The 12858-nt window shown below is 38.3% G+C and overlaps 1 protein-coding gene across 7 annotated transcripts in view; it reads right to left on the bottom strand.

Moving 5' to 3' along the window:
- The window catches only part of PRRG1 (proline rich and Gla domain 1), a 154225-nt gene that overhangs the window by 66393 nt on the left and 74974 nt on the right, over positions 1-12858 (bottom strand). For 5 of the 7 annotated variants that reach the window (XM_045876215.3, XM_064573909.1, XM_064573912.1 and 2 more), the window contains exon 3: positions 3168-3328. In XM_045876215.3, coding sequence (XP_045732171.1) covers positions 3168-3328 — 161 coding nt within the window. Of the gene's footprint in view, positions 1-3167; positions 3329-11761; positions 11828-12858 lie in introns of all 7 variants that reach the window. The other 2 variants (XM_064573913.1, XM_064573914.1) reach the window with 1 other exon arrangement.

The following is a 12858-nucleotide window of genomic DNA, read 5'->3' as shown; positions in this document are numbered from 1 at the left end:
AAGAAACTATGTGAATTGCTCTCTAATACGGTGTAGAAGAAGATTTTCTACTATGATCAAAAATCCACATTCAATAAAATATGTTTAATTTATGGCTACTTCCTGAATGCCAAACAACAAATGTACATATGATGGCGTTAGAAATCATCATTTAGCAACTATAACTGATTCAGTCAAGAATCATAAACAGAAGATGTTAAAACTAGTGGGTAATAGTCTGATGAAGAATAGGAGATTTACATAATTTCAAAGTATCTTTCCACTAAAGTTCTTACCTTTCCATTAAAGAAGAATGATAAAGCAGGATGAAAAGTCATTAGCTTTATGAAAATGATGGTAGAATATCTAAAATTTGTATTTTTTGAAAAAAGGTAATAGCAAAAACTAAACTTTGCTTGTTTTAACCTGTTTTTATTAAAAGCTGCATGCTATAAAGCACTATTTATATTACCATCTTACTGTTATTTAAAAATTATCTATGTATTAAAAATAGGCCAGAATAATATATACCAAAATCTGAAAACTGATGGTGCTAAAAACTGAAATGATTTTATTCATTTCATGTTTTACTATAGTTTAAATTTCTCTATAATGACCATATATTAATTTCATAAGAAAAATATAAATGTGTAAAATAAAATAAGGACTAAGCAGGTGCACAGCAAAAAAGCTGGAAAGAAACTAAAAGGCCAACAGTGCTTTGTGATTGCACGATGGGACTGTAGATGATTTTTTTTTTTCATTTTTAACTGTGGGATTTAAGATTTAAAAAACACTTTAGGGGCATCTGGGGGGCTCAGTCGGTTAAATATCCGGCTCTTGATTTTGGCTCAGGTCATGATCTCAAGGTCGTGAGATTGTGCCCCGAGTCAGGCTCCTCACTCAGTGCGGAGTCTGCTTGAGATTCTCTCCTTCTCGCTCTGCCCCTCCCCCCACTCGTGCTCTCTGTCTCTAAATAAATAAATTTGATTTAAAACAAATAAAAAAATAAAAACCACTTTAAACAAACACAATCAAATTTTAAAAGTGGGCTGAGAACCTGAAAAGGCATTTTGCCAAAAAAGACCTACAGATAGGCAACAGACACATGAAAAGATGCCCAACATGACTCATCATGAGGGAAATGCAAATCTGAACCACAATGAGCTATCACCTCACACCTGTCACATTGGCTAGTATCAAAAAGACAAGAAATAATGTTTTGACAAAGATATGGAGAGAAGGAAGCCTCATGCACTGTTGGTGGGAATGTAAATTGGTGCAACCACTGTGGAAAACAATAGAGGCTCCTCAAAAAATTAAAACCAGGCTCAGTTGATTAAGCATCTGCCTTTGGCTCAGGTCGTGATCTCAGGGTCCTGGGATGGAGCCCCACTTCGTGCTCCCTGCTCAGTGGGGAGTCTGCTTCTCCCTCTCCCTCTGTCTCCACCCCTTCCCCCACTTGTACTCTCTCTCTCTCAAATAAAATCTTTAAAAAAAAATTAAACAAGAAATATCATATGACCCAGTAATTCCACTACTGGGTATTTATCCAAAGAACACAAAAACACTAATTCAAAAAGATACATGCACGCAGATGTTTACTGTAACATTATTTACAATAGCCAAGATACAGAAGCAACCTATGTGTCCAAGGATAAACAGATAAAGAAGATATGGTACACACACACACACATACACACACACACAGTAGAATACTGCTCAGCCATAAAACAGAATGAGATCTTGTCATCTGCAACAACATGAACAGGCCTAGAGGATATTATGCTAAGTGAGAAAGACAAATACTATATGATTTCACTTTTATGTGGAATCTAAAAAACAAACAAACAGATCCTTAAATACAGACAACAAACTGGTGATTGCCAGAGGGGAGGTAGATGGGGGATGGGCAAAATAGATAAAAGGGATTAAGAGGTACGGACTTCCAGTTATAAACTAAATCACACTGAGGAAAAGTAGAGCAGAGGGAATACAGCCAATAATATTGTAATAACATTGGATGGTGACAGAAGATGACTACACCATTAAGTAATGTATGCAACTGTCCAACTGATATGTTATATACCTGAAACTAATACAGTATGTCAATTATACTTCAATAAAAATACTTCAATAAAAAAATAAAAATATAAAAACTGATGCTCACAGCTTATCAATTTATACACTGACTTTGTGATGCTTCCCTCATCATCTCTCCTTGAGCTCCTTCCTTAACTTCTGGCTCCTTTTCTATCTAACAAAAGATCAGAACCCCCTTCTCTGGGGTGCCTGGGTGGCTCAGTGGGTTAAGCATCTGACTTGTGATTTTGGCTCAGGTCATGATCTCATGAGTTGTGGGATCAAACCCTGTGTTGGGCTCCATGATCAGCGGGGAGTCTGCTTGAGATTCTCCTTCTGCCCCTTGCCCCACTCACAGTCTCTCTCTCTAATAAATGAATAAATCTTTAAAAGCAAACAAACAAACAAACCCCTTTCTTTAAAACTTCTCTATCTGCTACTTCTGAGACATAACTGATATCCCTCCAAGCACATCTGACATCACTTGTTTAGCACCTAGTGTTATTTCCATGGTCGGTGCACAGAAATGGAACTTTCTATAATGGCTACCCCTGGTAATGTCATCTCCAACTGCAGAGCAGTTCCACAGAATTTATACCACTGCCTTTTGCTTTCCCAACCCTGCTCTCCTTGAATGGCTTGCCATCTAGAGTAAAGAGAGGTAAGGAGTATTCTTAGAGTGGGGAGGAGAGTTCAAATATGGATATGTCTTTTGTACAAGAAGTAAACGATTTTAAAACAGTGTCAATATCTATTAGGTTCCTCCACACTTTCTCACTGATGAGGCAGAGTAAGGTGATGGTATTTATAACTTTCCCCATCAGAGCCTCCTGTGAAACAAGCGCTTCCCCCTTGCTAGGATTATCAGTCTTGGCTCAGCAGAGTCCCATGGAAACAGGGCCCTCATAGACGGGGAAGTGAACCTGGCTCTCCTATCCACAGAGTATTCTTAGTTAGATGCCACTTCCAGAGTTCTTCACAAATGTAATTTGTGATCCATTTGTAACTGATAACAATGCACACAATTTGGGAATGCAGATTGCAAACATACATCCAAAAGGTAGGCAAAACTGTGAAGGTTTCTTAAAAATTGCCAATATACTTACAGTTTTCTCAGTATTTTCAAAAGCTTCTCTTGCTTCTTCAAATGTGCAGATTTCTTCTTTGCATTCACGATCAATGTTGCCCTGTCTTATCTCTTCAAAAAGTCCATTCGCTCTTGGATAGCGTTTCAATACTGAATTGGCTTTTTCTCCTGTGAGGAAAACTAAGAAGATATAAAATCATAAGCATAAAGTTATAATTTGAAAAACATGCAGAAGCTTAATACACAAGGTGAAAACTGCTAGGTGCTCTTTAGAAAACATAGCCAACATCCTACACCTCTTCCCCTGAGTCAACAACAAAGTAACATTTAGCTCCAAACCACCACCTCTGCTGTCTTCCTCCTCATATGAGCATGTCTTTTCAGTAGCAGTTGCCCTGGGCAGGGACAGGGACAAAATTCACGGTTAGATTCAGACTTTAGCATATTCCTGCCAACTATCGGTATTTAAATATAGTAATAATGATTCCACCACTTATACTCAGTGTTACAAGTGGATGCCTCCAGGCATTCTGCTGTTGGACACCAGCAACCAAATCAAAATCCAGTCTCCAGACTACTAGTCTTTGTCCCCCTGAATAAAAATAAATAAAGCTCCAACTGACCTAGTAATATAAACCCAGGGAACCCTTACTTCTATGAAAAGAAGAGCTGACAAGACAGTATCAAGAAATTAAGATGAATTTGGCCATAACTCATTCCAAGGAACACTAATAATTTTGTCCTAAATACACCTAGGTTAAATATATTGTGATATTTTAATATATCAACCCAATTTCCCTGTCCTACAGAAAAAGAAAATTCTTCCATATGACTTATAGAGGCATTTCATATAAACACTCAAAGTGCACATTTATGATACCCATAAAATAAATAAGGCACTAGTTATAGGCACACTTACAGGGAATCATTTTTAATTTTACATACAGATTCATTTTAAACTACAATTTCATTTTTCTAAAAGTGTCATTCATACTTCTTTGTGTAGATAAATACAATGCTACAAGAATTTAATCTCTGCTAATGCAAGGAAATCAGAAAAATCTCTAATTTTATTGACTTCTAACATAAGAAAGGGCACATTACAGATCCTTTTAAGATGTTAAAGAAAAGTCTACATTTTACAAAGAACATTTTAAAGTAAATGAAAAACAGTAAGTGCTCTTTTAAAAAAATGGCAACAATAGCAATGAATTTAAGGTTTACTTCATTATAGAAATGAATATTTCACTTCACAGAAGATATGGATTCATTACTTAGGATTCTTTATAGTATCCAAATTGATACCACCTGGATGGCACCTACATTAGGATGAAAACTATGGTAGGCCTTTCATAAGAGTTTCCTTCCTTCTATACCTCAGAGGGATAACCATCTATAAAAAAAAATGAGCTAAGAGTCAAAGAATATCATTAGAAGAAATTGTAAAAAATAAAAATTGTGACAAGTAGTACAAAAGAAATGAAAAGGGTGCTGTTGAGTTGGGAAAAAAAAAATGAAATTTTCTAGCAGTACTTCTCACAGTTGCAGCATCGGAATCCCCTTGAGGATTTATTATCACTGAGGTTACTGGGCCCAGCTCCCAGAGTTTCTGATTCTATAGGTCTGGGGTAGAGCTAAGAAGATGCATTTCTTTCTTTTTTTTTTTTTTTTTAAGATTTTATTTATTTATTTGACAGAGAGAGACACAGTGAGAGAGGGAACCCAAGCAGGGGGAGTGGGAGAGGGAGAAGCAGGCTTCCCACTGAGCAGGGAGCTCAACGCAGGGCTTAATCCCAGGACCCTGGGATCATGACCTGAGCCGAAGGCAGACGCTTAACAAATGGGCCACCCAGGTGCCCCGAAGATGCATTTCTAATAAGTTTCCAGGTAATGCTGGTGCTGCTGGTCTAACTACCACAGTTTGAGAACCACTACCTAAATGTGAGCTCCTTAGAAAACCAGTTCTGGCATTAACAAATTTAACAAGATCTTTTACTGCATGACTTTTTAGGGGCCTTAACATATATTTAATCTATATGTGCAAACTTCCAGAACAGGAATATGATACGTACATTTGTCATAATTATTTGATTACAGAGCCCTTTATCAAAGAACATTTCACTGAATTAACAACTTTCTAGCCGTTGGTCTTATTTTTGATCTCTGAAATGACATACAATTCCCTTCCATAAATAGACCACCTAATACATGAAGACAGTAACTGATTTCTGCTGAGGTTTCTCTTTTCCAGGATAAGCATGTCTAGATTATTCATCTGTGGCCATATAAAATAGACAGGAGTCTGCACCATCTTTATCTCATAAAATGCAGTGTCCTACACTCAGTGCATTACTCTGAGTGGTCTGACAAGTGTAAAACTGATTAGGACTATCTGCTTCCTTGTTTTTAAACACAACAGATATATTAATACAGTCTAAGATACCCCTGGATTTTGGGACAGTTTTCTTGAAAACAAACCAAACAATCAACAACAATGTTATTTTAAGATTTTAAGAGAAAAAACTAAATACTCCTCAGAAATAATTTTCATATATACCATCTACATGGAAAAGGGGTTCAAGGAAAGCAGCTAACTCTTGTAACCAGAAAGCAGGCTAATTCAAAAAGTTAAGCAACTCTAAGGTAACGTATAGCATGACACAGCTCTCTAATGCCAGCCTAATCAAATTACCAAGAGCATTCCACAAACACAGTATTTGTATTTCTTGTACTGGGCGGCAAGGTAATAGAATACTGAGAAGTCTAGGTAGAATACGCTAGCAAGTAGATTTTATCTCATTTGCCCAACAAATCTGGTCAATTAGAAAATACCACCCAGACAGTTATGATGGCAGAGTGGTAGGAGGACCCCAAGCTTGCCTTGTCCCTTGAATATAGCTAGATCAACATCAAATCATTTTGAACAACTAGGAAATCGATCTAAGGATTAAGAAAACAATCTGCACAACTGGAGGAAGAGAACGTGGCAGATGCGAGGTTCTGAGACATGAACTGAGAGGGAGAAAAGCTGCAGTGCCTCAGAGGGGAGGGAGGCCTTTTCAGGGAGTGGAAGTCAAGGAGAGAGGGAGAGAGTGGAGAGAGAACAACGCGTAGGGTTCCTGCAAAACACTGTGGTGTGGGGATCCCCTGGGTCACAGTGAGAGAGAATGCTCCCCTCCTTGCAGTAGTACATTTGGAAGAGTGTATATTGCCTCTCCAGGGACAAAAGGCCCACCAGGCGCCACACAGCAGCCATTAAACGGCAGGGGACAACTTTTTGCTGCGCTTCACCATAGACTCCAGGCACCTGTGCAGCCATGGGACTGTTTTTATGGGGCAGAATGGTGCTGGGCGCAGCGCTGTAAGGCTCTCCTCCAGGACAGGGCAGTGGGTCTGCGCCTTGCCAGGTCATTTAAGATTTGGAATTTTGAATCCACTGGCCACTGGCCAGACATAAAACACAGAAGTGCCAGCAGTGCTGACGGTCCAGACACAGGCTGAAGGCAGGGATCTGACAAAAGCCTGGAACAAAGGACGGGAGATTGTTCACTTTTCTGTGAGGGCCTCCTGAACGCAGCAGCTGTGAATTACCCCACCATTTTCCACCCCCGCCCCCACCAGCAAGGCTGGAGTTCAGAGAGAAAAACACAGCACTTCCAGTGCAGGCTGGAGTTGCTTACACCAAACCCCATGTGCCTGCACCAGGCCGGGGCATCTATACTAGGGCAGGTCTCTCCCTCAGAAGACCAACACAGGTCCCCTGCATGTACCAGATCTACTGATCACAGAGTGTTCCAAAGCATCAGCTTCAGTTCTGGTGGAAATAGGACTAGACTTTCTTTTTTTCAATTATTTTAAAAATTTTTTAAATTTATTTTACTTTATTTTCTTATTTTCTTTCAAAACAGGCTTATAGTTTTTTGTTCAATTGTTGTTTTGTTTATTGGCTCTTTTCATTTTTTGGATCAGGATTCTTTTTTTTTTTTTTAAAGACTTGATTTATTTATTTGAGAGAGAGACAGTGAGAGAGAGAGTGCATGAGAGGGGGTAGGGTCAGAGGGAGAAGCGGACTCCCCGCTGAGCAGGGAGCTCGATACAGGATGTGACCCTGGGACTCCAGGATCATGACCTAAGCCGAAGGCAGTCGCTTAACCAACTGAGCCACCCAGGCGCCCTCAGGCTCCTTTTCTTTCTTTATTCCTTCTTTCTTTCTTTTTCTTTGGAGCCAGGCTTACAGTTTTTTGTTTGTTTGCTTTTTTGTTCCTTTTCCTTTACTCTTTTCTTGGATCAGGCTTCTTCTTCTTCTCTTCTTCTTTTTTTAAATCAGGCTTATCTTAACAAACAAATAAAAGCACACCTAGACAAAAGCCCAAACACTCCCCACTGCAAGCAAGGAGGAACTCTGTGCAGAGAACTGACCTGTGGGAGAGAGCAGCCAAAACACAACAGCTGAGTGCACACAGCATACACCGGAAACACTTCCTGAAGCACCAGGCCCTAGACAATGTACGACCCCTTCTTAATTATAGTACTACTCTAAGGAACAGGAAACATAACAAGCTTTCAAAATGCAAAAGACAGAAACCTAGACATAATGATAAGATGGAGGAAATCTCTCCAAAAGAAAGATCAAGAAGAAATCACAGCCAGGGATTTGCTCTAAACAGATATAAGCAATGTATCTAAACAAGAATTTAGAACAACACTAGCTGGGCTTAGAGGAGCCCAAGCTGCCATGGCTGCTAGAGAGGAGCAAGTCCTCAACTTGTACAAGAAAGTGAAGATGGTCACCAAGTCATGCACCTAGTGCGACCAACAGGTTCCTGCTGCATGTAAATCTTGTCCCTGTGCTTATGTATTTCTTAACATGAAACTTCTAAAAGTAAAACACTCAGAGAAATCATCACCTTTTACAGAAGTGAACAGTACCATATCTTTGAAATATTTGTGAATACTGTTTTTATATGAATTTAAACTAGGACATAGTGCAACCACACCAAGTAGAAACATCAATTCCGTCTTTGGAGAAGGCTCTGCTAGTGAAAGGACTATACGGTGGTGGTGTGAAAAATTTTATTCTGGGGATATGAGTCTGAAAAATGAGGCTTGAGGGAGATCCAAATCTGTTTTAAATAAAGATCAATTGAGAACCATGGTAGAAGCTAACCCCAAAACAGCAATTTGAGGCCTTGAACCAGACTTAGTTTCTGCTACAATTTCTCAACACCTGGCTGCAATAGGAAAGGTAAGACAGTTGGACAAGTGGGTAGGTAACACACCAACTGATGGGTGATCATAAACTGAGATGATTAGAGATGTACTAATACCTCAAGATTTGAAAGAGCAGAGACCTATTTTGAAGAGGATCATAAGCTTTGACAAAAAATGAAAGTGGTCTGGAAAATGGCTGGATGTTGATGAAGTTCCCAAACGTGTTAAAACCATCACTATAACCAACAAGAAGGTTCTGGTAACTGTATGGTGGTCTGCAAAGAGAGTATTTCATTACTTTTAACTCAGGCAAAACTAACAGTAGCATCTTATTGTCTAGAAGTTGAAATTATGGGGGCACCTGGGTGGCTCAGTTGGTTAAGCATCTGCCTTCAGCTAAGGTCATGATCCCGGGGGTCCTGGGATCGAGCCCCACATCGGGCTCCTTGCTCAGCGGGGAGTCTGCTTCTCCCCCTCCCTCTGCCTGCTGCTCTGCCTGCTTGTGCTCTCTCCCTCTCACTCTGTCAAATACATAAATAAAATCTTAAAAAAAAGTTGAAATTATGTATCAAAAATGGATCTAAACATACTCTGCATTGGTTAGCAGACATGGATGGACCTATACTTTTCCATGACAACATCTGACCACTACAGGTGGTGAAATCCCAGACAACCATAGGGAATAACTGAATAGGGCCAAAAACTTTTGCCATATCCATCACATACACCTGAATTTTATCAACAGATCATCACCTCTTTCATCATTTGGAACTCTAAGAGAATATTCTCCAAAAGAGACAATAATTGAAGGATTTGAATATATTTTAACAATGTTGAATATTATGAATATATAATATTTGGAGAAATTTATTATTTGGGGAGAGCAGTTAATGCTAACAGTGCATATTTTGGTTGAGTAAAACTTTTTCTGAAAAATAAAAATTAATTAATTAAAAAAAAAAAGAATACTAGCTAGGCCTGGAAGAAATATAGAAGACACCAGAGAAACACGGGCTGCAGAGATAAAAGACCTAAAAACTACTCAGGCCAAAATAAAAAATGCTATAACTGAGATGCAAAACTAACTGCAAAAATGAAATCACAACAAGAATGGAAGAAGAGGAGGAATGAATAGGTGATATAGAAAATAAAATTATGGAAAATTATGTAATGGAAAAGAAAAGGGAAAGAAAACTATTAGATCATGAATATTATATCCGTATCAAGAAAAAAAGGGGAAAGACCACAAATACATGGAGGTTAAAGAAAATCCTACTAAAGAATGAATGGGTTAACCAGGAAATTAAAGAATAAATAAATAAATATATGGAAACAAATGAAAATGAAAACATGACAATCCAAAACCTTTAGGATGCAGCAAAGGTGGTCATAAGAGGAGGTATATAGCAATAGAGGCCTTTCTCAGGAAGCAAGAAAAGTCTCCAACACACAACCTAACCTTACACCTAAAGAAGCTGGAAAAAACAACAAAGTCTAAAACCAGCAGGAGAAGGGAAATAATAAAGATTAGAGCAGAAATCAATGATACAGAGATCAAAAAAGCAGAACAAATCAATGAAACTAGGAGCTGGTTCTTTGAAACAATTAACAAAATTGATAAACCCCTACCCAGACTTATGGATGAATGAAATAAATTCAAGGGGCGCCAGGGTGGCTCAGTCACTGGGTGTCTGCCTTCGGCTCAGATCATGATCCTGGGGTCCTGGGATCAAGCCCCGCATCGGGCTCCCTGCTTGGCAGGAAGCCTGCTTCTCCCACTCCCCCTGCTTGTGTTCCCTCTCTCGCTGTGTCTCTCTGTCAAGTAAATAAATAAGGTCTTTAAAAATAAATAAATAAATAAATAAATTCAAAATGGATTAAAGACCTAAATGTGAGACAGGAATCCATCAAAATCCTGGAGTTAGAAAACAGGCAGTAACTTCTCTGACCTCAGTCGCAGCAACTTCTTAACTAGACATGTCTTCAAAGGCAAGGGAAACAAAAGCAAAAATGAACTATTGGGACTTTATCAGGATAAAAAGCTTTTGCACAGCAAAGAAAACAATTGACAAAACTAAAAGACACCCTACAGAATCGGAGAAGATGTTTGCAAATGTCTTATCAGATAAAGGTTTAGCATACAAAATCTATAAAGAATTTAACTTAACACTCCAAAAAACAACAAATCCAGTCAAGAAATGGGCAGAAGACATGAACAGAGATTTCTCCAAAGAAGACATATAAATGGCTCACAGTCACATGAAAAAATGCTCAATATCACTCAGCATCAGGGAAATACAAATGAAAGCCACAATGAGATACCACATCACACCAGTCGGAATGGTTAAAATGAACAAGACAGGAAACAACAAATGTTGGCAAGGATGCAGAGAAAGGGAAACCCTTTTACACTGTTGGTGGGAATGCAAACTGGTACAACTACTCCGAAAAACAGTATGGAGATTCCTCAAAAAATTAAATATAGAGCTACCCTAAGACCAAGCAAATGCACTACTTGGTATTTATCTAAAGGATACAAACATAGGGTTTAGAAGGGGCATATGTTTATAGCAGCAATGTCCATAAGAGCCAAACTATGGAAAGAGCCCAGATGTCTAGCGACAGATGAATGGATAAATTAGAGGTGGTATATACATATATATATATACACAACGGAATACTACTCAGCCATCGAAAAGAATGAAATCGTGCTATTTACATTGACGTGGATAGAACTGGAGGGTATTATGCTAAGCAAAATAAGTCAGTCAGAGAAAGACAAATACCATGATTTCACTCATATGTGGGTTTTAAGAAACGAAACAGATGAACACAGGGGAAGGGAAGGAAAAATAATGTAAGATAAAAAGAGAGAGGGAGGCAAACCATAAGAGATGCTTAAACATAGAGGAAAAAAATTGAGGGTTGCTGGAGGGGAGGAGGGTAGGGGGAGGGCATTTGTCGGGATGAGCACTGAGTGTTATACGTAAGTGATGAATCACTAAATTCTACTCATGAAACCAATACTATACTATATGTTAACTAACTTGAATTTAAACTAAAAAATAATTTTTTTTTTAAATCAAAAAAGTAAAAGATACCACCTGTAGTAAGAATCTGACCAGCAGGAATGATATTGTTATAGATTAGTTATGTCTGCCATATGTTAGGGAACAGGAAGTTGTGTCAGGTCCTCATCAAAGCAATTTGGAAATCTAATGGATGATACCAGAATTAGGAGTTTTTCAATGTGGAAACAAAATAAAGAGGAAGATAACAGCCTGGACCTATAGGATAAGATCAGACTACCTTTTCCTAAAACACTGGGCACTTCCCAAGATGCAAGGGCTTATATTTGGACTTCAAAAACTAAGGCAGTGATATTTAACTAAAGTTGATCACCTTCCTCTGCTTCCTTCTCATCAAAGGGTGTGAGTCAGCCACAGGTATCTGGAATCATTTGTATGCCTGCATCAGAGAGTAAATGATATGACAAGTATACAGGATGTAAATTTATTTTGAGAATACAACACTGAGGTGTTACTGAAACATGTACTTCTCTCATTAAGGAAATAAAGAAAAACCTAAACTGTTTTCTTTAGATTCAGTTAGAAAACACCCTTACTAATAAAAATATTTAAAATCTAGGACTGATACATACACACCCACCAATTATATTTATTTTAAAAATGTAACTACTTTTTCATAATTTCAAAATAAATAGCTCTCACCTATGCCTTCTCTTCAAAAGAAAAGAATAAAAATAAATGAGAATGGCTCAAGTAACTACCTAAATTACTGCCTTAAACAAAATATGTAGTTGTAGAATATATTTCTTAATGCATTGTAGGATAATGCCAAAAATCTTTAGCCAAGTGCAATCACGTACAAACATTTGCTGAAAAACAGCAGACAATTAGGTCTGCAAATTAAGAACTGCCCCCGAAAAATGTCTACTCCAATTATCTAATCAGTTCTCTCACTTTGGGTCTGATTTCACTGAAGAAGCCACTATTTAAAGTTGCAAATATTTACATTTTTCTTTTAAGTGAACACAATTCTTTTTCTTAGGACATACTTACTGAATATAGACTATGTACAAGGAGATCATGACAAGTTACAAAGATGACTAGCAGATGGCCTCTGCCCTCAAGGCTCTTCAGTGTAAAAGATAATAAAGATAAAAGAAACACAAAGAACTCTAATGAAAGACTGACCATGGTGGATGCTCTTTGAGGTCAGAAGGCAGGTATAACTCTACTGGGTGCGTATGTTTGGGGGTGGGAAAGTAACCTGGAGGAGGACTCCTGAAAAGTTTTTTTGGGCTGGCCTTTTAAGGATTGGTAGGATTAGGACATGCAAAGGTGGTGAGGAAAGACATCCTAGGAAAACAAAACACTGAATGAGGGCTTTGAATTGAATAAAGCAAGGGACATAAATAAGGTACAGTGAGCTTGGTCAGTAGGGCCAGAGTATAAGATTCAAAATGGGAGGAGTGG

This window comes from Mirounga angustirostris, unplaced genomic scaffold (assembly GCF_029215605.1).
Source record: "Mirounga angustirostris isolate CCGP_5_RB_7025 unplaced genomic scaffold, mMirAng1.0.hap1 SCAF_11, whole genome shotgun sequence".
NCBI lineage: Eukaryota > Metazoa > Chordata > Mammalia > Carnivora > Phocidae > Mirounga > Mirounga angustirostris.
Note: the sequence above shows the minus strand (reverse complement) of the source record. Positions and strands in the feature narration are given on the sequence as shown.